Consider the following 24,750-nt stretch of genomic DNA (forward strand, 5'->3'; position numbering starts at 1 on the left):
AGGAACTGGCCACATCACTGAGATGGAGAGGGCATATTGCATATTCACAAGAGCTTAAGATTGTTTTATTTGCACTTCCATTGCTAGGGGCTGTGGAATGGAACATAATTCTATTTGCCAGACACTCTTCCTGGTGCAATAAGTTAGAGGAATTCTCAATTAATACATGGAGCTTATTTATAAAAGACAGAGGTTAAGTAAGACTGCAGTGCCCAATGAACCATCTGGTGAACATTAAGTTTGTCAATAAATCACAAAAGCACCAGTTCATCGAGAAAATTCCATTTCAAACCACTGACAGGAAAAAAAAAAGATGGGGGAAAAAACCCTCACAAAACCGGTATATTGATATTTTATAAAACCAGGAGTATTAAATAACTTTAATCTATTTTCAATTATTTTATTGGTTCACTTCAGATGACCACATGGCTTCACATCCTGGATGCTTAGCCCTTTGTCTCGTACACAAGAGCATCATGAAATAACTCAGTGCATCACCACAAGGGAAGCTCCTCTCTCTGCTCTCAGTCTTTCTCCTCTCCATGGGTGATAACATAGCAGAGGTTCTTGTAGTCGAGGTTCCCAGAGACGTCTGGAGGGAAAGCAGCAAACATCTGGTTGATCTGCCAAGCAAACAGAGATAAGTGTCACAGACCGTGGGACAGCAGCAGGGACAGCTTTTCATTTTCAACCCAGCAAGGCTCCTTGGTGCTCTGGTCCTTTAACCACCATGGAAAAGTTTTCCTTGGGCTCCATAAAATGAAAGCGAAGTTGAAACATGACTGGTTAATCAAGTCCTGCTAGAATCCCACAAGTTCCCTGTTGAAAAGAGCTCTCCCTGAAAGCCAGGGAAGCCCTGGTTGATAAATGTACAGTCCAGTCTCTGTTCTGACTGGAACAGACTGTCCAGTCTGCTCTGTCCACAGACCAACTCCACTCCATCTCCTCTTATGAAAATAAAGTCCCCCTAAATTCCTCCCAGCCAGCAGAATCCATGCTCAAACCACCAAGTCAGTACCTCATTTCAGATTTCAAACCAAATAACTCAGAAATGGAAACCAGAACACAGTCCCCACCCAAATCCACTTGGATTCCAGTAAATCAATTGCCCAGCTGCCCATGGGGAAGAACAGCACAAGATAGGCCACACTTGCACTTGGATGGGAGTCCAAAGAATCTATTTGACTTTGATTTAGCCATGGAGCTCTTCAGAAGAGATGCTTTGAATTGTTTCTAATTGCCAGAGCTGGCATCAGCCTCCTCTCAGTCTGGATTTCAGCTAAATTCATGCATTTAAAGAGGGGCAAAGACTTAGTACTGAACAGGAGCTGGAGCTGCATTCCTGTTGTGAATAAAGTTCCTTACCTCTTCTTGACTGAACCGGTCCGCCTGTGTCATAAGCATTTCTTTGATGCTGTTCAAATAAAACGAAATAACCTGATTAAAGGGCGATAATGGCACATGACAATTCAGATGGCAAGATCCCTCCTGAAGTTGCATGAAAGAAAATCTGTGTGACCGCATAAATTAGAGCTGTTAATCCTTACATGATATTGTAAGAGATTTTCTGTGGGCACCCATCAGTGTCAATGCCTCGCTCTGCCAACTTATTTCTCTTTTGTGACATTTTATAGAGGTTTAAAATTGTTTAAGGTTATTACTGTAACTGAAATACAGCAATTTCGTATGCTTATCTTAACCTAAAATGGTAGGTTTCCTCACTTGCTGCTTAAAGTTTGGATCACTTAACAAAGCCAAAAGAAAGAATATTTTCTGTAAAATCTGAGGATGAAAGGAACAGAGCATGAAATGAGAAGGAGGACTTGAAAGAGAGCTCCAGCCTCTGTTTGGAATCCTCACCCGAGAATCCTTTATTTGCATGCAGCCATTCCCAGAGGAGGCTGTGGGGCTGCATGAGCCCTGCTGTATTTCACGGTGCACTGTCTTGATCTGGAGCCACAGCGCTGTAACACGGAGCTTATCCCACACACAATCTGCATCCCGTGCAATTACATCAAAGAGAATACTTTGGGGGCAGGCTCTCAGCTGATTTACCCTCTGTTTTAAACCCATTGTGGGAAGGCAGTCGAGCATGTAATTTTATTTTTTTTTTTTTACCTAAGTTTAGAGGTGAATAGAAAAGCCAGGAAGAATTATTTCTGTTTCAAGTCTAACCCCTGTAGATAAAATATCTTTATACCTCCCCCAGTTACCTCATGTGCTGAGGGCACACACACCACGTGCTGGGACATCCACCAGTATAAACTCACTTAAATTCACATAAACATCCCTTCAATAACACCAATAATTTCCCCTTCCTGTAGAAGAATTCCTATATTAATCTCACAGTTTTCATTCACGCTGAAGAGGCAGAGTTGCCTCCTTTTGTCACTACCAAATGTATTTGTACATTATCAGACACAGTTCTGGAGCAGTAAAACAAACTGTAAAGCTGTGATAACAGGTGAGCAGTCTGTTGTACAAAACCAAAAGCTGAGGCAAGTACAGAAATCTGGTTTGGTTTGTAGATTTGAAAAAAGGCTGCTTTTTTGAAGGATTTGTTGTGGGGAAGTGAGAGCGGCAGCTCTTCTGGAAGAAGCCCTTTTTGCTTTTTAAAGGGAATATTTAAAACTATTTATAATAGGAATCATGCCTCAACAGGAACACTTCCAGGGGAGAAAAATTCACCTACCATGGGTGCAGATGTTCAGGCTAAACAGTAAATCTCCCCTTTCTGCTCCCATACACTGCACGTGAGAAAAGTCCCCCACACAGAGGTGCAGTTGGGGTGGCAAAGCTGCAATGGCACTCAAAGCTCTGACAAATGTGATTTTTTTTCCAGGAAAAGGCTACACGTGGCAGTTTGTAGCAGGGGGTACACTTGTAGCTACACTTCTGCAGCTCTTGTTGATATGAAGTGCACATTGGGAAGCCCAGAAAGGGAAAACTGAAAACAACGGTTTCTGGACAATGAATAAGGATCTTTCCCAAAAGGACAAGTGTGAAAATATCTGTGCAAGCTTTGGGAAATACTCTGAAGTCCCAGACATAGCTTAAGCTGTTGGATATATTTTTCCTGCATTACTTCACCATTCTCTGTAGTTAGCTAAGTTTCTTCATCTGTTTGTCTCAAGTTTCTGGTTCTGCCCTGTTCCTCTGGCCATTTGGGATGGGACTGCATTTTTGAAGGCGCATTCTCAAATGATCAGTGGGTGCAAGAGTAGAGAGACCATTCCCCTCAGCATAAATTGATTATTGGATATATATGCCCTGGTCAAACAGCATTAGCAAATGTAAATAGGAAGTGTGATCCAGGAAGGAGCTTGGTGAATAGAAGGAAGCACTTACAGCAATTTTGTCAGAAGTCACAAATAAACTTCATCGCAAACAAGCCTGAATTAAACTGAGATCTGGGCACTGTGTGTCTTCTATTCACATGCTTAAAGTATTTAGGGGAAAAGAAAAGATCAAATATCTAATTATAATCTTCTGATGCACAGCCCAGTAGGCTCTGGCACACTCATAAGGAAGAAGGACTGACTAAAGGATCTATGCACATTTTCCATTATTTATTTTATAGGGAAACAAACACTCACAATTTCCAAAGCCAGAAATGATGCACTATTTTCTTTTTGTATCTTGTTTTCTTTAGAAAGCTTATTTTCTTCTCAAAAAATACCCCCAAAATCAAACCAAACCCCAAGTCTTCTGGGCCAAAAAAACCCAAACCAAAACAAACAAGCAAACAAACAAAAAAAACAAACAAAAAAAATGCCATTTGCCTTGACTTAGGAATCTAAATGTTATCCCTTGTCCTGGCTCACATCAATTCCTTCTACAGTTACAAATACCTTGTTGCATTCTAATATTTTAAAGGCCTTTTTAAAAATTATCTGTGAAATCTCTGGGACAATTTGGATTTTCCTTTGGGTTTGCTCTTTCTACAGTGCTCTCTTGGAGGAAAACAGGTGAGTGGGAAGAAGCAGAGCTCTACAGCTCCGGGGAGAACCATCTCTAGCTCAGCCAAACTCCTCCAAAGTCCAGCATGCCTGGGACCTTTTCCATCCCCCTGGGTCCATTTTCATCTGGCCCAAATCTGAGAAGTTTCATTGGCCTCAGCATTAGGCACAGTTGGTGTTGGCCTGACTCACCCTGCCCCATGAGTGGCATTTGGGACTGAATCATCCAACCTTTCCAAACACTGTCCCAGTTCACACCAGCTGAGAATGGGACCGAGAGCATTTTCTCTTTTTGACATCGTGCTGTGGGAAGGGTTTTATGTGTGGTATAACCATGCAGACAAACAAAGTCTGTCATTGGATTTGGAAGTAAGTTATAAACTCCTGGAGCTTCTGGAAAGGTTAGAAGGCTCCATCCCAGCTACCATCACATGGACTAAGTGAGTCATTTCCAGACTAGAGGTGAAAACACGCAGTGGGAAGAGACATAAAAATCCCCAGAAGGATGTTAACTCCATGAACATGAAAAAGAATTTCTGATTAAAAGGTCAACATGGCTGGTTTTGGAGAGAAACATTCCAGGACTTTTTAATACGGAGAAATATTATTTATTAGCATTAACTGTTGCATTGAAATGGCTGCATGAGCCAACAGAAAAATTATTTCAAAACTTCAAATGTCTACATTTTGGAGGCATATGAATAGAAGTTAAACCTCAAAGACATCCACGGAATTGATTTAATGGTTTGTTCTGTAATGATCAACATTACCCTTGGGTCTAATAAGTAAACATTATGCTCTGTTGTGGTGACGAACTAAAACAATTGTCTAATGTTAGCAGTGCAGTGGGGGTGGGGACAAGGTTGACCTTTTCCATCAAGGAAAAATAAAATATTTCTCTCTCATCTTCATATTGGAGTGTGATGCTGCATTCCTAATTTGCCCCAAACTCCAACTGGCTTCCAGCATCCAAGGAATGTAAAGCTGGACACAGGGTGGCAAGCTGCAGATTTTGTATGCAGGATATTGTTACAGATAGTGGTGGGAAATATAACATTTCATGGGTTCGGGAGTATCAGAAGTTCATATTTCATGGCTGTGATTTCACTACTGTGTGATCTGCCCTATTTGGCAACCGGCTACATTAATTCTGTTGTTTGACTCACTTCTGATATGATCCCCTGACTCTTCCTCCCAAGCTGTTTGGGTGATGTTAAATTCAAAACCATCAGGACAACTCTTAACCCTCTGTTCCTTCTGATTGATTGCTACATCCACTTGTGTTTTAATTAATTTGGAAGTTCTTACTCAAAGGACTGTCTCTCTTATTTTGCATATTGCAAAAGTTCTCAGACCCACTGGGGTACTGCCATAAAAAACCACCTTGGTAAAGGAAAGTAATATTGTACATGAATTTTACATTTTCAACTAACTTCCATCAATAATTGCAGATAATGTCATGGAAATCTCCACGGGGCTCTGGTCAGAGGCTATCACAACATAACCAGAAATAATTGATGCAAACATAATTTTGTAACTCATGGTTCCCAGATAGATTTCCTATACATATCATGCTTTACAAAATCTACCTGAAATGGCTGCTGCAGTAAAAGTACAGACCCCCAACTCACCAGGAAATTTCAGCATATGAACAAACTGAAACATGTGCACAGATCTAGGTACATAAAGCACTTCTGTGGAGCAATAGGTCCAACCTCCTCATCCCCTGTCCTGATTTGATATAATTTATCTCACACACCTGAAAATCCTGCTTGCACCATTCTGGGAGTGCAAGGAGGGTTTGCATTTGTGCAAATACCTCTTAGAGTCCTTTTACATTGCTTTGTTGGTGCAATAGGATATGAATACAAATTAGGTTCTGCCTCCTTATTTAAAAATAGCCATATTGACAATAATTGCCAGATTATTAATAGTATTATTTGGTTTGGCTCTCACCGTATCTAGTGGAATTTTACAGCAAATTATTTCTAGAAGCAGAAGGCTCAAATGATAAACACATAAAAAGGAAAATGTCCTGCACTATAACCATGTCTCAGAGTTAATTAAATTGATCACTTTTTTGAAGAGGGGAGTAGCTTTCCCATTTTAGTCAAGCACTGAGAGTTAGGCACCAGACATTCATTTTAATTTTACATATGGAGTTAATTTACAAAGAGTCGTGTGTCGATTTATATCCAGGCCTTCAAAAAGAGGCTATCTAATGGCCTACATGTGATTATATTTCCGTTGGCTCTTGCAATGTCTGAAGACAATAACATCTCTTTTCGGTATACAAATACATTCATGCAACAGCTCAGACTTTTAACTCTGGCTTACAAAGCTAAATGCTTCTCTGCCTCTTAAAATACTGTGAAAAATACAGCTTTTAAGCAGTCCTTTAAAACGGTGCAATTATTATTATTGTTGCTATTCTTCTAAAGGATTTGAAATAAACTTACTAGTCTGCCTTTATGCGGCCTTTTCCTTCTGGGTCGAAAATCTTAAAAGCATTCAGAATGGTTTCTTCTGGGTCCGTGCCTAAAATTAATGAAATATAATTTAGAAGCCTGGATGTATTTCTCTGGCTGCAGAATACTTGCTAAGTAATTACATTCTCTTGAAAACAGTGCAAAATGGAGAATTCTGCAGTTGTGGGTTTGGAGACAAAGGTTCCCTAAGTCGGCAGCATTTGTCATGTCAGATAAACAATAGAGGTGAATAGTTCAATGCTCAGAAGCTTAAAAATAATAACTCATATCTATTCTATGTCTGCAGGAGAGAAAACTTCCAGGAACTGGTCTCCAATATCAGTACCCAGAGGATTAGTGGCTTTCAGAAATGAAAATATAACAAACTGTTTCCCTCACTGGCTTCCTTTAATCTTGGACTGTACGTTCCTTGTAAAAACACTTTTTGATGTTACTTGTTCTTGGCCATATAGAGAGGAGGTTATTTCCCTCACTAAAGGAAATGGAGCTCATCATAAAATCCAAATGCCAATGGAATGCAATGGAAACAGGATGATCAATGTGAGATGGGGATCTGCACTTACATCCCATTGTGCGCTTCCCCTTAAGTGTCTCTTCATTAAGTGTTACTTACAGAAACAGGATGGTTTAAAGAACTAGACTTTGGCTACAAGATTTTGCTTCTGCTCTTAGATGGGCCACAGATTTTTGGTATGTCTTTAATATCCCTGTCCCTCTGTTCCCAGCAGTAAAATGATTGTAATGGTCTTCCTTTTCTTCCTTCCATTATCTACCCCATGTCTTTAGACTGGAAAACATTTGTGTCAGGGACTCATTTTCACAGTGCCTTAATCTTGGCTGGGGCTTCTGACTATTCTGTAATTCTGCAGATTCTGAGTACACTCATTTTCAACCCACACCAAAGGATACACTGTGTACTCTGTTTCTGACTATTCCCCAATATTTCAAAATATTACCGTAGTATCCATAATACAAATCTTTGTAACTGTAGGAAACCAAATTTACAAGCAGATGAACTGCTCCCACGGACAAAATTAAGCTATTTTGTATGCTGAAAGAGTGATTAAAAAAGGATACAACACAAAGGGTTGCAGATTCAAAGTTTGTTTCAAAGTTTGGCAGAGGTAGAACCAGAACAGAACCCAGCCAAGGTTCCCTGCTCTACAGACTCTCCTGATGCCTTCACAGCTTGCTTTGTTTGAAAGATTTCACAAGGATTAGCAGGATCCTAGAGGATATAATAGTGAACAAACCTCGGGCTATATGGCCTCCTCCATGCCACACAATGGCCATGTATATTATTTTTGCCAGGCTGTAGGCAGTGTATTCAAACTGCAATGAATCTGTGATCAATACAAAGAGCATTGGTGTTTAATGAGTGTTTTGATTGTCCCATGAAGAGAAACATCCCCCAGCTCCAGGGAGAGGGCTGCATTTTAAGTAGTCACCGCTGTGGGGGGGATTTTTTTTCCTTACTGTGTTTTACATTTTCTACTCTGTCATATCCTTGGACTTTGGCTTTGAAGAGAAGCAATGCAGCAGGCATTCTTTATTGATTAGCTGGTAAATAAAGTGGTTTCTTTGATGTGCGGCATCTCTGTTTTCTGTACAAATTGTATTATTCTGACTCCCTGTAGAAGCAGCTCCATGTGGTTGGCATTAACATAAACCGAGTTTTGTTAGCTGTTCATCTGGCATCATAATCTCAACATACAAAGCTAAAGCTCATCCTGAAAATCCCAGCTTCCCCTTTATGACAGAAATCAATTATAGCACAACAAATTTTACTTAGAAAGCACCTTTCACCAAATTCTCTGAGTGGTACTTAGCTAATAAAGAGTGTTGCAAAATTGCCATATCCACTTCCCCTAGCCCTTTCTCCCTTTCTAATTGCACTACAAAGGCTCTTCATCCCAATTAGTTTTGATTGGGAATGTGCAGTCTTTTGGCTCTGCTTCCTTTGCATGACAAACCCAACCAGAAGGGCATGACAAGCACAGCTGTGATTTTCCCTTCACCAAATGGAAATTAAAAAAACCCTCCTCCTTTGCTAGTAGCCAACAGGAAACCTGCAGACAAGAGGGTTCTGCTTTGCCATTCACCTTCCTGTGCTGGCTCTGCTTTTAGGCCACAGGATTGGCAGGGCCAGAGGCTTTGCCAGCTCCAACAACTGCACAGGGCAAGGGGGAAGAGGGGAGAGGAGGAAGAGCTCAATTCCATGCTCACAAATGGAATGGGCAGCAGGGCGCCCCAAAACAAACATTCATGTATCCCAGGAGGAAGAATATGGAGGAGAGCATTCCCTACTCTGCCAGAAGACTCCTGGAATGTCCTGGTGGAGGTACCACAGACAGGTTGATGTCTGGGGAATAAAATCCCCTCCTCAGTCAGCCTTCTCCATCACCTCTGTGCTTCCCAGACTTCCTGCCCTCTTTAGCAAGAGTGTCTTTCCTCCAGAACCAACTACATGAATTCTTTCTTTCAGACCTCTCTGTTTTCCATTCCAAGCACAGAAAACCCTTCACTGGAATTGTGTTCAGCAATAGAAAGCCAGAGTCCGGCAACAAAACAATAAATGTTTCTAAGAAGATAGGATCAGATTTTTCCATTTTTCTATTCATTAGTTGTTTTAACAAACTTCTGGAATGTGCTTGCCTAAGGCCAGCCCTGCCTTGAAGGCTTTCACCTTTCTCTTATGCCTGTAGGAAGATGACTGGAGTTCTATCTTGGTTTCACACCCCCTCTCTTGCAGTTTCCAGCCATTAACTGGGGAAGAGACATGACTAAATTACCAGCTCACACAGCAAATTTATTACCCACATTTCCTGAACTTCCCATTGTGTTCCCTATATATTCTGTGGCAATGGGTAAAAACCCTCTCCCTTATCATTGTAAATCCACTGAAATTTAATTATTTCAATTTATCTAATCCATTAAGGGTTACTCAGTGAAATCTTCACCTAATGGCAAAATCACTATTGGCCTCAAGTGACACTGAGGCTGGGCCACTGAGTTACAATGAATACAGAAAACAAGGGAAGCCCATGTTTGCTTAATGTGACAAAGGAGTGCAAAAAGTGTGGGTGTTTGAGAAATACTTAAAACCAGCTAACACTGGGAGTGCTGTGACTGGAGCATGAGCATGAGTTCAGCCCAGGAGCCTTCTGATGGTGAACTCCCCTGCACCGTGCTCCAGGCTGCTGAGATTTGATCACTTTCTGGATCCCAACTCACCACTTTCATGTTAGCTTGTGTAAGCTAAATCACACCTTTGAATTGTCCTCTGCATCGTCCCTTAGCCTTTCATTCTCCCCCTCTGTCTGCAAAACTGGAGATCCCTCCTTGCCTCTAAGCATTGTTCTGTGGAGACATTATTATAATTTGCAAGGTGCTGAGATATTTCAGTGCCGAGGATCTTTGACAGATACCTCTCCAATCCCCCAGAGGTGCTTACCTTTCAGCTTTTCCCCAAACATAGTGAGGAAGACAGTGAAGTTAATAGGACCTGGCGCCTCCTTCACCATGTCTTCAAGCTCTTCATTCTTGACATTCAGACGACCTGCAGCAGAGATCATTTTTCATAATAAATCACAAATTGTGTTTCAAAAAACGATTCCCATTCATCTCCTCCCACTGGGGAGCTCAGGGCTCTGTGCAACTTTGCTAATAACATGGTAGAACACAACTCCCGAATACCCCAGTGAAAAAGAAATTGGCAGAGCTGGCTCTGAGATCAAAGGGTGACTGAAGGAGCAAGAAGGATAAATAGCACAGACATGGCCAGCAGTGGACGAGAGAAAGGGCACTCCCAAATAAACTGCTTTTTGGGTTGGGGCTTTTTTTTTTTTTTACCTCAGGTGAAGTATGGGCCCCACTGATATTAATATAACAGAGATCAAAGTGACTGAAGTGAATCCAAGGTCTCAGTCTTTGCCCTCCTGTATATTGAGCCACCTCTCTGAGTGGAGGGCAGATGGATGAGCTGAGTAGTGGTATCCCTTCCCCATCCTTGTGCAGTCCTATTGATGAGAATTTAGACCCTGGCAACCCTCCTCAAATTGAGTGGTAATTTGCTGTGAATGTACTTTATAGGCATTGAAAGGCTTCACTGAACAGGAAAGATAGCAGAACTTGGCCTTAAGAAATAAATATTTCAGGGTAACAGTAGCTACAGGCCAAAGTTTGCAAACCTCATTGTCACAATAAAGAGTTCAGGAGCTTCTGCTCCTTGCACTGACTCTGCTGGCGTCTGATTCCACCCCAGGGAGCACTAAAGATTCTTATCAAGCTCTTTTTAATAAGCTCCAGATGGCAAAAGCCCAAATGCCTACATCACTGCTCAAGCCTCAAATACTGCAACAAGGATACAACTCCAGGTTTGGGATCATGAGCGCTTGAATTTTTTCCTTCCTTGAGAAGATTTGCTCTGATCTGCCTGAGACTATCAGGGTTGTGATAGCCATGGAATGGACAATGCCTAATGTCATGACATGCACATTTCACCCCACACAAACTCACAGCAGCACAGAACTTCACATGCAGCCCTCCCAGGTTTGTGTGGGCAGAGGGGCAGCCAGCCCATGACTGCAGTGCTAATCAGTGGATATTCTATGGCTCCCAGATGAAAAAGGTGCAGCCTGGGAAGCCTGGATTCAGAGACAAATCAGAAATGCTTGGCATGGACCCCTGCTTGGGCAGGCTTCTTCTGAAATAGTTGCAGGGGAGGGATCAGATCTTCATTCCACTCCCTGCCCAGGAGACTTTCCAGCTGGAGCTCTGTAGTGAGATCCCAACTACCACAGGGAGGAAGGTCAAACTGAACAGGTTCCTTTTGGCCCCCTGTGTATCTCATTTCTTCCCTCACTGTCATTCTAATACCAACCTTTCTTCTGTGCTTGAAACTGAGACAGCATATCTCTTAAGCATTGAATTATTAGTTTACCTAGTGCAGCAAATGTGTCTCTCAAGTCTGCTTTGTCAATAAAGCCATCTCTGTTCTGATCCATGATGGTAAAAGCCTGTGGGAAGGAAAAGGAACAGGTATTGCCATTTCCATTGCACAGGACAGTGCTCCAATCACACACATCAGTCCATGGGAGGATGATATTCATGCTGTAAAAAGGAATATTCAACTTCCTTCGATTCCTCCACATCATTGCACTTTCCTCACTTTCAACACATTACTGTATCTTGGCAAGGGGCTTAATTAAACCCAGCCAAACTTCTTCTTACTAAATTAATGCTCAGTGCAGCGTGCATTGGGCTGAAGCCAATGCTGGCAGCTCCAGCCATTCAGCCCTTAACCCATAAAAGTTTGAATTAGGGAGGCTTTCGTCAGGGCAGATTTAGCCAGAGGTTGCTCTGTGTTTATACCTTCCCCATACCCCATTCTTTGAATGAGGCAGAAATCTTTCTGTAAAACATTTCATTTCTGTGGATATCTCTCAATGCTATCAACCTGAAGTCGATTCCTCCTGGGCCTTAGAATGATCCATCACATAGAGATAGCTGAACTTTCAAAAGCTCAGAGAAATGTAGGTTCCATAAGATTATTTATTCAAAGTTTTTCCCCTTTCCAATACACTGCATCTTTGAGACTGAGCTTTGTGCTCTGACTGACACTGATGTCCTGACTTTAAATACTCTTGTCACACAAAATTTAACTTTCAGTAGAAAAAAACCAGTTGTTTTGTTTTTTTCTTTTCAGCCATCATAGACTTCATGTGCTCTAACCACTGTTTACCAAGCCAGCTAACTGCTCATCTATCTGTTTACCCATTTGTGCGTCCATCGCTTGGCTGCCATCACACTTATAATGTTTCATTGATTTGGAAAGATTTCAATGACCGGAAATTCCCCTGGTCATGCTATGGGGTATGTTAGTTGATCCTGGCATGACTCTGAAGCTACTTATCTGTCTGACAGTCACATCAGGATGGGAGAGGATCTTTGCAATGGCCAGGAATTACTCTTTCTTCAGTGTTCCCCTGAGATTGAAGTAACTTGCAGAGTTTAAAGTCCTACAGGGTGCACTCCTTCCCATGAACAAGTTATCTCCACACATCTTCGGGTATTTTCTCCTCCAGTTTCTTGCAAAGCCCCACTGCTCACAGCCCAGTTTGCCCATGAGGCTCCTTTCAGCATTATGTTCATAATCTTACATTTACCTTCCAAACCATCCCCTTACAAAAAGCCCAACTCTTTAGAGATGTTCTGCTCTTGCTTTAAATGGTGATTCCCCACAATTTGAAAGCAAAAGAGAAAGAAAATATGAAGAGCAAAGCTGAACCTAAGCAGCTCACAGGAGACAGGAAGAGCATCAGGCACTGTAATGGATGAATTTTAAATAACATAACAGCAATGCTGAAACATTTGCTGATGAGCTGGTTGAAATCTCTAGATAAAAATGTTCTAATCCAAACCAGCTTTTCAGAAATATGTGTCCCAAATATGCAGTTCTTAGACACAACATGGTTTTGGGTTTCATTTGACCACTCCACCGCCTCATGCTTTTGCCATTATTCTGCCACCATCCCCCTAGAAATGCTCATGGTATTATCATATTTAGAGAAGATCAAATAATTTTGTCCAGTTCTTTTTGTTGGTCCATCTTCAATCAGTAATTCTTGGAAAAAATAAGGATATGGAGAAGAAGCGGGAGAAGAGAGTCAAACATGTTCCCATTGACTGTGGGGAAATGATTAGTGGTTCCAATTAATTTAGCTGGGTCATATTCCCAGGCCTTGCCTTGGGGTTTAGTCTTATCCATCACTGAGCTTTCCTGGTGGGAATCCTCAAGAAAAGTAAACTTGAAAGCCACGTGAAAGCATAAAAAGAAACAGCAGATATTTATCAAACTGGAAATTGCTTTGGAGATATGAGTTAGAAAAAATGGGGGGAAAATCAGTGCAGAATGTGATGGTTTCAAGGACCCTCTAGATTGTCCACACAGAAAAAGAGCACAAACTCACCAAAGAGATTATCTGTCTTTTATATGCTCCAGCTTTTAGGCCACCCCATCAGTTTTACCTCTTCACAGGTAACTGGGCAAAGAACCTAGAGTGCCTGGAACAGCAAATCCCTTGGGAGCTGAAAGATGCTTAGTTCATCTCTACATGTTGTCTTGTTTTCTTGGCATTTGTGCAGGAAGTCGGCTGAGGGCTTCTTGGCATTTGCATTTCTTGTTTGTGGGCAGCCTTAGAAGGGCCCAGTATATTTTCTGTTGCTGTTGTGGAACAGAGCACGAATGAAAGCCCTGGCTCAGCCTGGCATCTCTATTCAGGACAATACTTGAGCACGTAAGACAATTCTTATTTAAAATACCACTTAACTTTAAACATGTGCTCAAGTGTTTTCCTGAATCAGGGCTGAAGTGGATGAGGGGATGCTTTTCCTTTTTTTTTTGGGGTGGGGGCTTGGGTGCTTTTCAAATAAATCTAGAGCTAGAAACAGGGGAGTGAGTGAGGGAAGTAAGGAAAGAAAGAATGAAAGAAAGAACAAACAAACACACAAGGAAAATGATCTACCAGCCAAAACCACAGGGATGATTCAGAAAACAACTGTGTGTTCTATTAAAGCAGATGGAGAATTGAATAAGGATTACAAACAAAACCTATGTTATTCATTAGCAATAACAGGAGACTACAGAGAACAGCAGAGAAGTGACCAACCTCTTTGAACTCCTGGATCTGGGTTTGTTCAAACATAGAGAAAACATTGGAACCGCCTTCTATCTTCTTCTTTGCCTTTTTGGGAGCCTGTAATACAAATAAGAAGATCAGATACATATTCCTTTGTCTGTTAAGCACCCATGAAAACAAATTACATCTTCAACAGAAGGTAAAAACTACACAGTCAAGTAATACAAGAGGATTGTGCTTTGTTATTACAAGGTTTTAAAATTCAATCTTATAGACAGATAGATTTAGATATATGTATGGGATTGAATATATATATATATTTATACAAGGGATAAAATTTGCTGCCTTATTAACAGATTGAGGCCTTTTGCCACTGCCTGCTGTGTCCTGGGACCTGAGAGCTCAGAAAACCAGGACAGTTTGTCATTGTGCTGCCTCCCAAAAGGCGAGGGACCCAAAGTGTGACCCAGCATCCTGCCTGGTGCGCTGCTGGTTCCCCCCCAGGAGCAGCCTGCTCCTTGGGCAGGGTCACCTCCACCTCAAAGGATCCTGGACCATTTCACACAGGGACCACTCCCCTTCCACACTGGCTCTGCAGAGCTCAGGGGTGATATCCCTTGGTGTGGAGTGGTGTCACTTTGGACATGTGAGCTAGAATTCCCAGCCTGCTGTTCCCAAGAAATCCCAGAATTCAGGCAAGTGCCTACAAGGGCTCCGGCATCCCAGTTCCCATGCTGGGACTGGCAGCCAGACTCCAAACCAGGCCCTGCATGAAGACTCAGCTCAGGAACTATAAAGGGAAGTTGTATCATTTCCTACTCACACAGAAACGTTTTAAAATCTGCTCAGTCTGGACCAGCACTGACAGAACAGGTTAACCCTTCCCAAGCAGGAACACCTTCTACTCTTGGAGTCTCTATTCCTGCACCAGCCTATGGCACTGCAGTGCAGTACCTTACCAGACCATGTTATTTTAATATTCGAGATAGTCATCTTAAATGAAAGGGCAGGACTGCTTTTATCACCGTTCTTGAGTCTGGAGGCTGAGACAGAGCAAGACTGGGGAAAGAGCTATAATGATATCTAAAAATCTAATGCTCACTAAAAATCAGTTAGAACTTGGCTTCATTAAATATCTTTGAATAAGGGCCCAACCAGCTTGCCTAAGACAATACAGTTCTTGTTCTGCAGTAAAGAATAAAATCTGTGATTCCAGAGGATTACAGAAGTGTTTTAACCACAGTGTTATCCTTACTTGGGGCAGGATAATGAGCTGCATTGCCTTTCGAGTTCCCTTCCAGACAGATTACTTTTTTCTTTATCATTTTTACTTTTAAACTTCATTATCATAGTCCCACCTGGTTCTTGTGTCACAGAAAATTAGTCTTACTTAGTTTGGGCTATTCTGCATGAAACAGAAGGCAACTTCTACTGTCTCCTTTCATCAAAATAAAAAAAAAGCCTGTGAAAGTTCAAATTCAATACTGATTTCAAATATCCTGAGGAGCAGAGCAGCTCAAGGAAATATTCCCACTTGACTCTGTTTGAAGCATACATTGTCTGATCAATTTAATTTGCCAGGCAGATTTCTGCACTCAGCCACCCCGGTTTAGATCCCTGGATATGGAAGGGAGGAGATTAGGGCAATGCTAGACACTCTCCCACATACCCACGCTCCAGACCTGTCAAGCTCCTATCAGCTAATTCAAAGAACTAGAATCTGGAAATAGGAATGGAAATTAAGTGAAAAATATACTTGTAGTGAGGATAAAAACAAGGATAGAATGCCACCAAAGGCATGGAAAAAATAAGTTAATAAGTGGAATGTTTAATGAATGTAGAAATATTGATTTTGGAATAAACAGATTCCCTCCTCCTCCTACACATGAAATAAGTGTTATTTTGAGCAGTAATGGGCAATCTTCCACATAACGTGAGGTGCCTGGAGGAGGCTTTCAACACTTGCAGATCGAATGGAAATATTCCGAACAATCCCACGTATTTACATGTATTTGTTCCCTGAGGTGAAGGGGAAGCAGATGTTACCCAGGGGAGAGCTCTGCCAGCTGTGGGGGACTGACCACAGGCCTGGGGGCTCAGATGGGGCACTGGGGCTGGCTCTGCTGGGCTCCTGCAGCTGCTCCTTCTGGACACAAAACAGGCTTTGCCCTCCTCATGGTCTGTTCTGCTGTGGCCAAACACAGCAGCCGTGCTCAGCCTGATAAATGTTCCCCGCGCTAGCAAACCGTCTGCATTTTTTCAGCTATCACCACGACCATGGACAGTGGGGTCCAGCTCTTCTAAATGCCAAACACTGGCAATTCCTCCATTAAGTCCTCAGTTTATTGGGTTCTGTGGGCTGTAAGGCTTCAAGCAAGGGCTGTAGCTGCAAGGAAGGATCAGATAAATGCAAAAGCTGCGGCTCAAGATCTATTAGAAACAGACCAGTAAGTCAAAAACCACCCAAAAAGCTTCTGTACATTAGAGAAGTCCTTTTCAAGGCAAAGAAGATTGAAAACTGATTATACAGGGAACAATTACTGTAGTGTCATAGAATCATAGAATGTTTTGGGATGGGAGGAACCTTAAAAATAAGTTTTCTTCCAGCCTAGGTGAAGTACTAGAAAAATTCATCCTAACATATTTGTTCAGTGTTAGTTTCTGATTTGTTGTCTCCATGGGAGACAGAGGAGATCAGTGCCCATGGTGCTCAATCAATTTTTAGTTTTTCTGCTGGAGGTCTGGATATGGATCCTATTTATGACCTGCTCATAAATAGGAGGGAGCTGAGACCACCAATACATTTCAGAGGGGGCCAGGAACATCTGCCAGCTGGAGTTGGTTTCCATCACCAGGTTCAAGCTAAGTCTTGTAGCATACAACAAAGAGCATCTTGGATTACCAGCTCCCAGTACTGGGAATGCAGCTTACCTGCCCTCAAAGCCAGGAAATTTGTTATCACAGGAAGAGCTGCACCCCAATTTTACACAAGCTGTGGGCAGAAAGGTGCTATGAGGAGGAAGGCTGAGAGAGAAGTAGGTGGAGCAGGAACAGAACAGAGTTCATTTTCTGGTGTGTAACTTGAATTAAAAGACAGCTCCAAGAGAACAGAAATAGGTCTGTGTTACAGAAAAAAAATAACTCTGAGAATAGAATAGTTCTGTGCTGCTGTCTGACAATTCCAAACACTCCAGAATTTTTTAATGAACACAACCAGGATTCTGACTCCAGAGTCTCTCTCTGAAAGAATGACATATAAAAAGGAACATCACAGGATTGAGCAAACATGTGGCTTCTAAGATGTCAAGGATTTAGTAGGTGACCCACAGAGGAGAAAGTGGGTGACTGACACATCACTTCTGCCTGCCTTGATTTCCCCACTCTTGAAACCAAAGTGTGCCACGCTGCACTTTGCAAAGATAGAGCAGCTCTCATTGCAACATGTGCTGTGAGACTGACATACAAAACGTGCCAGATGAGAAACTGAAGAGCTGAGGGTCCCCTGGGCTCAGATTCCGAGGCCTCAATAGCACAGCAGTGGGAAGAATGTTGCAACAACTGAACAAGCCTATTAATATTCCTGCCTGAGCGTATTAATCATCCCATTGTGAAGAAAACAACACTTCACTTTAGAGGAGAAACCACAGGCTTGTCGCGTATCACTCATTTGTCTTACCAGTGTTAGCACTCTTTCAATTAGCCTGGATTTTAAAGGGTCTTTTTTTGCTGTTGTTGTTGTTTTGGTTGGTTGGTTTTGGTTTGTTTTAGAGGCTTTAAATGAAGAAATGGAGCCATATCAAAATCTGGTCCCAAGAAAACTCTGTTGTACCAGACATTTTCTTTGAGCTGAGTTTCCCTCACTGAGGTTCTTTATATTTCTCCTTTGTGGCAGTGTCAGGGAGCCCTAAAGAGCAGGGGCGTGCAGGGACACAGGCAGGCAGAGACAATGAGTGTGTGTAGCCTTTGTCTCCCTGGATGTAAAAATCGGGTTCCATTTTTTATATGCTGCAAAGGTGTGTGTGTGGGGGGGGGGATGTTCAAGTGAATCCGAGGGAAATTCTGTCTAGGGTGACCTAGAAGAAAAGGGAGTGGGGAATCAGTTTCTGCCTCTACATACAAAGGAGGAAAGAGACGAAAATACCTTGTTCTTACTTCGGAACATGAGGCATTCTTTGGTCTGATAAATTCATAAAGACATGATGCTAGAGCAGATCCATGACACTGGATTATTGCAGAGCTTGATCATCTCCACCCCTCAGTGCATTTTGCAGACAACCCAGAAAAATATGGAAAACCAGGCAAGATGCCGCAGGGTGAGCAAGGTCCCTTAGTGGCTGCTCAGAGGCACACTTGTACCCTTCACTAAGCAGGAGGTAACCAACTTGGCATTACCTGCAGCACAGGAACTTCTCCACAGGCAGTCGGGAGAGATGGGCAGCACTCTGCCACAAGCCACAGCTTTGGTTTGGTTTGAGTTGGGTTGGTTTGGTTATGTCACTTCCTTGTTTAGTCCACCATGCTCTAAGGCCCTCTGAAAATATTCTTAATAATTAACAATGACACAGTGGGGTGTTCTTGACAGCAAAGCCAAAAACAAGCAGAAACACTTCCCTACTCAGCCACTTTTTGTGTCTTCTTCTAATTTTTCTACCAGAGGCAAGCTCAGTGGATAAGCAGGGAGAGAGCCCTGCAGGGAGAATCAGAAGTGGACACTGTTAAGAGCCCAATTCTGTTTCTTGTACCTTTAAGTGTTTATTCAGTCCAGGACAAAGCAGACATAAGATAACACCAGATTTTTACTGTTTCACATTTTGTACTTCCTTCCTCTGCAACTACATCTACAACTACAGAAAAGACAGAATCATCCATCATTTTGCTCAGACTCTGTCCCCTGCTGTGATCCACTGTATGATGTTAACTCTCAGTTACCATTACTTTTTCATCCATCACACTCTCTCCTTGTTTTTCATCCACTCTGGGATCTCGGTGCTGATGTTTCCTGTCTTCGAATTTTTGTTATCATCAAATACAGCTTCTGAATCAGAAGTTACATCTCAGGCCTGGACAAGGGATTGCTGCAGCATGGGACAGGATATTTGCTGATTTTTGTCTCGCAAGCTTGCTCTGCTGAGATTATTTACACTGCATCCGCACCAAACATCCCAGCTATGGACAAGCCACCTTTTTTTAGAGTGGTTTAGGTCCTTTCCATGGCAGGTGAGCAGCACAAGGCCAACCCAAATGCATGCCTTTGAGGGAGCAGTCTAGAGGAGTAAGCAACACAAACTGCTCTAAGGGCACAATTTGCATTTCAAACAGGCAGAAGCCTCAGATCATTCAAATAAACCACGTTATCAGAACTGAGAAACAGAAGATCTTTTTATTACCTGCTCTGCAGTCACAAACAGACCCCTCCCTTCTCATCCTCGCTCCATTTTGTGTATAGTCCCAGCCTGCACACACCCACACAGACACACCTTTGATCCCTGCCAGATACAGAAATCTGTTGGGCTGCAGCCTCCCTGCTTCACACTCCCGGACACTAAAGTGTTCTCCTCCACGCCACAGAAACCCTTCACAGGCACAGCCTCCTCCTCCTCCTGCAGGCGTGCAGAGGGAAGGTGTTATCTCCCCAGACTCATCCCAGAGCAGCTGATAACCTCCCGGGCCTCTCCAGCCACAGACTCCAACACCTCCAGGACCCCAAATCCAACAGGGGAGCCAAAATCCAACAGCTGCTTTTTCCAACCCAGCAAATCTTCTTCATGTGAACAAGTGAGCAGTCCCTGTCTGCATGCACGGGGCTGTCACACACATGAATGGACACATGGACACACCTATGGACACACACACTCATGGGTACACACAGACACCCACACATAGACACACGGAGCTGTCACACATGGACACAAAGACATGGACACACACACGGTCACACAGACACACATGGACACACAGATACACACACACAGACACACACAGAGCTGTCACACACACACATGGACACAGACACACACGTGTACACACAGACACGCACACATGGACACATGGACACACACATGGACACAGACACATGGACACACACACACACTGACACGCACAGGGCTGTCACACACACACGGACACACAGACACATGGACACACAGACACACACATGGACACACACACACTGACACACAGACATGCACACATGGACACACACACACTGACACACAGACATGCACACATGGACACACACACACTGACACGCACAGGGCTGTCACACACACACGGACACACAGACACATGGACACACACACACTGACACGCACAGGGCTGTCACACACACACACGGACACACAGACACATGGACGGACACACACACACTGACACGCACAGGGCTATCACACACACACGGACACACAGACACATGAACACACACACACACTGACACACAGACACATGAACACACACACACACTGACACGCACAGGGCTGTCACACACACACGGACACACAGACACATGGACACACACACACTGACACGCACAGGGCTGTCACACACACACGGACACACAGACACATGGACACACACACACACTGACACGCACAGGGCTGTCACACACACACGGACACACAGACACATGGACACACACACACACAGACACGCACAGGGCTGTCACACACACACGGACACACAGACACATGGACACACACACAGACACACGCAGAGCTGTCACACACACGGACACACACAAACACGTCAGCAGTGCCACAAGCAGCCCCGTTTCAGCTGGTGGGGTCAGTCAGCGTGGCTGTGCTGTGGTCAGTGCCTGTCTCAGTCCAGGTGGCACATTCCAGCCTGCAGAGCACATCTGATCAGAATGCAGGCTATTTTTGGGCACGCAGCTCCCCTCAGCACACAGAAATGTGCTGTGAGGTGTCACTTGAACTGAACAAACGCAGAAATCTTTGGGGAATAGGAAAAAGGCTTCCTTCTCCCTCCTTGTGCCTCTGCCCTTCCTTCTCCCATCAGCACAGAACATGCAGGGAGACATCACAGACCCAACTTGTCTGAAATTCCCTGGAATAAATGGAGAGCCGTAGACAGTCCTCAGAACTCCATTCCACAGCACTTGTGTGGTCTGCTCTTGTTAGAAAAATTATCTCCCTGAACCCTGCCTCTCTCACTGTCATCAGCCCTGGATGTCAGAGCCTAGTAGCACTGGCTGACTTGTAATTATTTTTTACTATGCTGCTTTGTCTGCACTAATCCTTTGAAAGTAGCTTTACTGCACATCTGAAATATTATGATGCTATAAAACCTCTGTAATATTTATAAATCCCTTAAGACATCATAAAGAGAGAAAAAAACCTCCCCACAGAGTTCATCTAGCATAATTACATATACATTTCCCTCTGATTAATAAAAAATGATCACTTCCTTATGTAAAGATATTCTTCAGCTTTCTTTCATTAAGGCTATTTTTTTTCTTTCCATTTTAAATCTGTTTCATGTGTCCCTGTATAGTAAGGTACCTCAGAAGAGATTTTCCCAAAACAAAAGGCACAATGAAAAGAACCACCACAGAGCATCGTCAGTTGAGCTGGGAGCGAGGAGACAGACGAGTCTCTCACTATATTTTCACGTCTACTAACTTAAACATTTCATCACAGAATGTCCTGGAATATCTTCAAACATCAATGAGTGTTGGTGTGTCATTGAACTAAGTCGGTAGGGAAAAAGCTGATAAGTGAAATCTTGGGGAAAAAGAAAAAAGAGGGGAAAAAGAAAAGGTAAGACCCAGCACTTGTCCCCCACCCCACAAAAGGGCCGGCTTAGACTTTACTGAGGCTGATTGAAGGGAAACCTGTAAATCCACACCTGAAGAGGCATAATCAGCACAAGGCACTGGTCCCTGCTGAAACGCTGGTGAGGGACAGGATTAGTGTGAAACCACTGGCACTGGGCTGGCCCTGGCTGAAACTGGAACCTGTTTCGTGCACGGATTTTAGAAATGCCATTGAATGTGGTTTTGCTCTGCTCAGAACAGCACGTGGATCACATTCATCACCTGCTTAAATAGGATCAAGTTTGAACTAAGCTTTGAGAAAGCTTTTCATATACAACTCTCTCTCTGGTGTTCTCCACAATCAAATATTCCATAGCCCCAGGGAGCCACTGGGCAGCATTGCTTTTAGACAGCCTGAAAAGGACCTGCAAAAAGGAGCAAAATAAACAAAGACAAAATCACCTGCTCATTTTTTTTTCTAATATTGTTGTAGTCATTCCTCTGAATTTGTAGGAGACAAAGATCTGCCCCATCTGGCCACAGTTCCTTAGGCAGGAGTTCTTTGCTCCTTGGAATCACATCGAGTGAGGTGGCTGGTGGAGTCCCCGAGCTAAAAGCCAACAGTGAGCCGGGCAGAGACAAGAGACAGAAATTCCTGCAGTGCTTCCTGCTTCTCCCCACAGTCACAAGAGCAACACAGTCACAGTTCCAGAGCAATCCCTTTCCCTCAGTCCCCATCACACCACAGCAGACCTTAATTCTATCTCACACCAGCCGTGCCAGGAGTGTTAATGTGGGACAGAGCTGCACAAGCTCTTCCTTTCTGCACATTCATCTACTTTCTCTGCCTTCCTTGTTTGTTAAATACATGCAGAGGAGTCCTTGGGAGTTCCCAACTCACTCTGTGGGGTCTATCTGCATTCTGGATGTGAAACTGAGGTGAGATTTCATGGGACACTGCGTGATTGTCCCTGCTCTGTTTGAATCATTAGAGTCAGAAAGAAATACAGAGATAAACAGACATGGGGAAGGATAAAACCTACCATGGTGCTGCTGCTCCTTCCACCCCTTCTCTGCCAACCAGCCAGCAAACACAATGCCAATTGTCTCTTTATATAGTGTCACCAAGGAATAAAAATATGCCCGCTCCAAGTTTAGACAATAGATGTAAGGTTGGAAAAGTGCAGTAATTGGATCCCAATACCATTCCAAGCATCTGTTCCATGCATAGCTTTTGCTTTCACAGAAATAATGCAGCAGATAAGTAGAGGAGGCAGTTGGGATACAATTGTACAGCACTCACAGCAAGCTCGAGCTGAAGGGGTTTTCCCATGCGCTGCTAAATAATGAACACAGGGCATGCACTGGAAGATTTTAAGTGGACATGGCATCCCGAAAAAGCAGGAAGGGAAACACACTCCTTGAGAAAATGCTGGGGAAACCAGCAATAATAAATCCTGGCCACTTCAGTAGCCCCAGAGCCTGGTGCAGGCATTCAGAGCTCCAGCAAAACGTGTGAGGCTCTGCAGGGCTACATCTGTACTTGGAGGGTGGGAAAGCACCTCTCTGCAGATGGCAATAAAGTGACTCAGGTCTCTTTTCCCTCAGTCTATAAACATGCCTGAAGTCCGGGGCCATATCCCAAGGTACTGCAAAGTGGTGGAGAGTCATGGACTTCAAAGCATGGAAAAAGAGCTGTGTGGAAATGAATATGGCAGTGGGAGAGAGAGGAAACAGGAGGCAGCGTAGGAGCCACAGGGGCTGTGTCTCCCAGGGAATGCTCACGGCCATTAATACACATTCCATCCCACTGGAATTACTGCAATGGGCCAAAACTTTAACCAGTATGAAATTGCACAATTCCACTGACATGAAATCATGGTTCCTGAAGGGCTGATCTGTGTCTCTCAGAGTATCTATACAGGACCATGAGAACATTCAATTCAGCAGAAACAGTAGGTTTTTCAGGAAGCTGCATCTGCAATTCTTCTCTCCATCAGTCACCCCAACCTTGAGTCACAGCAGTGCCTAACCAATTAACTGAACTTTGAGACAGATGTGCATTTAAGTTTCTGGTTGAACAAGGACCTTGTTCTTTCTCCAGGTCCAGCCCCTTGCAGTGCTGTCACCTCTAATCTTAGATCTGACTGCATGCTCTTCAGGGCAAGGACTGCTTTAGCTGTTGTGGGGCACCTCAAACACCTACAGGGATAATTAAGTAATAAATAGGCATAATACAGCTCATCTGGCTTTAGTGAAATTGCCGTGTGGATGCACGTTGGAAGTTAGCCTGGTGTTCATCGTTCTGACTTCGTGACATTATACCAATCCCCAGTGTAACAGAGCATGAAAATAAATCCCTCAGTCCCTCTGCCTGCAACTGCCTGCTGGAGAGCAGCCCCAGGTTTGTATCCTACGCTGGGTCTGGAAACCTGAAAAACTCACAGTGAGGTTTCTGGGGGAAATCCTACACAATTTCCAAGGTTCATTGTGATAAAGATGTATCGTGTTCACAGGGTTGGATCCTGATTCATCAAAGCTGTTAAGCATCCACTTAACTTTTAGGGCGGAATAGTCCCACAGAAATCCACAGAACAGCTCACAAACCTTCATGTGAGAATGTGGTTCCACGTTCTGCAGGATCAGTGCCCTAATCCCAACAACAGAGACGAATGAACGGCAACTTTGTCACGGAGTCCACTGGCCTGGGATTCCATCCTTTGAATTTTGTGTCCTTTCTTGGAAGAATCCTTTTCCTTTCACCCAGCCTTTTCATGGTTTTGTCCTAGCAGCTCTGCTAACAGACTTTTGTATTGTTTTATTGGGAGTTTTGTTTTTTCTTATCCAGTATACCATCAATCATCATTGTTATTATCAATTTGCTCCTTAGT

General features: G+C 43.3%; 1 protein-coding gene across 1 annotated transcript; it reads right to left on the reverse strand.

Moving 5' to 3' along the window:
- Window positions 1-324: 324 nt before the first annotated feature.
- MYL10 (myosin light chain 10) lies at window positions 325-22,949 on the reverse strand. The gene is made up of 7 exons (XM_066201824.1): window positions 22,903-22,949; window positions 14,119-14,205; window positions 11,391-11,466; window positions 9,903-10,007; window positions 6,419-6,497; window positions 1,366-1,414; window positions 325-623 (listed from the first exon to the last, which is right to left on the reverse strand). Exons 1-7 carry the CDS (start codon window positions 22,903-22,905, stop codon window positions 525-527), a joined length of 498 nt encoding a protein of 165 aa, XP_066057921.1. The 5' UTR covers window positions 22,906-22,949; the 3' UTR covers window positions 325-524.
- Between the last annotated feature and the right edge of the window lie 1,801 nt (window positions 22,950-24,750).

Source organism: Chamaea fasciata, unplaced genomic scaffold, assembly GCF_029207755.1.
Source record: "Chamaea fasciata isolate MVZ Bird 193981 ecotype frontalis unplaced genomic scaffold, bChaFas1.0.hap1 SCAF_21, whole genome shotgun sequence".
NCBI classification, from domain to species: domain Eukaryota; kingdom Metazoa; phylum Chordata; class Aves; order Passeriformes; family Sylviidae; genus Chamaea; species Chamaea fasciata.

Coding starts and splice junctions, on each gene's coding strand:
- MYL10 (XM_066201824.1), bottom strand. Junction 6,498..9,902: donor GTTTGGGGAAAAGCTGAAAG/GTAAGCACCTCT, acceptor CATTAATTTTAG/GCACGGACCCAGAAGAAACC. Junction 624..1,365: donor ACCGGTTCAGTCAAGAAGAG/GTAAGGAACTTT, acceptor TTTGCTTGGCAG/ATCAACCAGATGTTTGCTGC.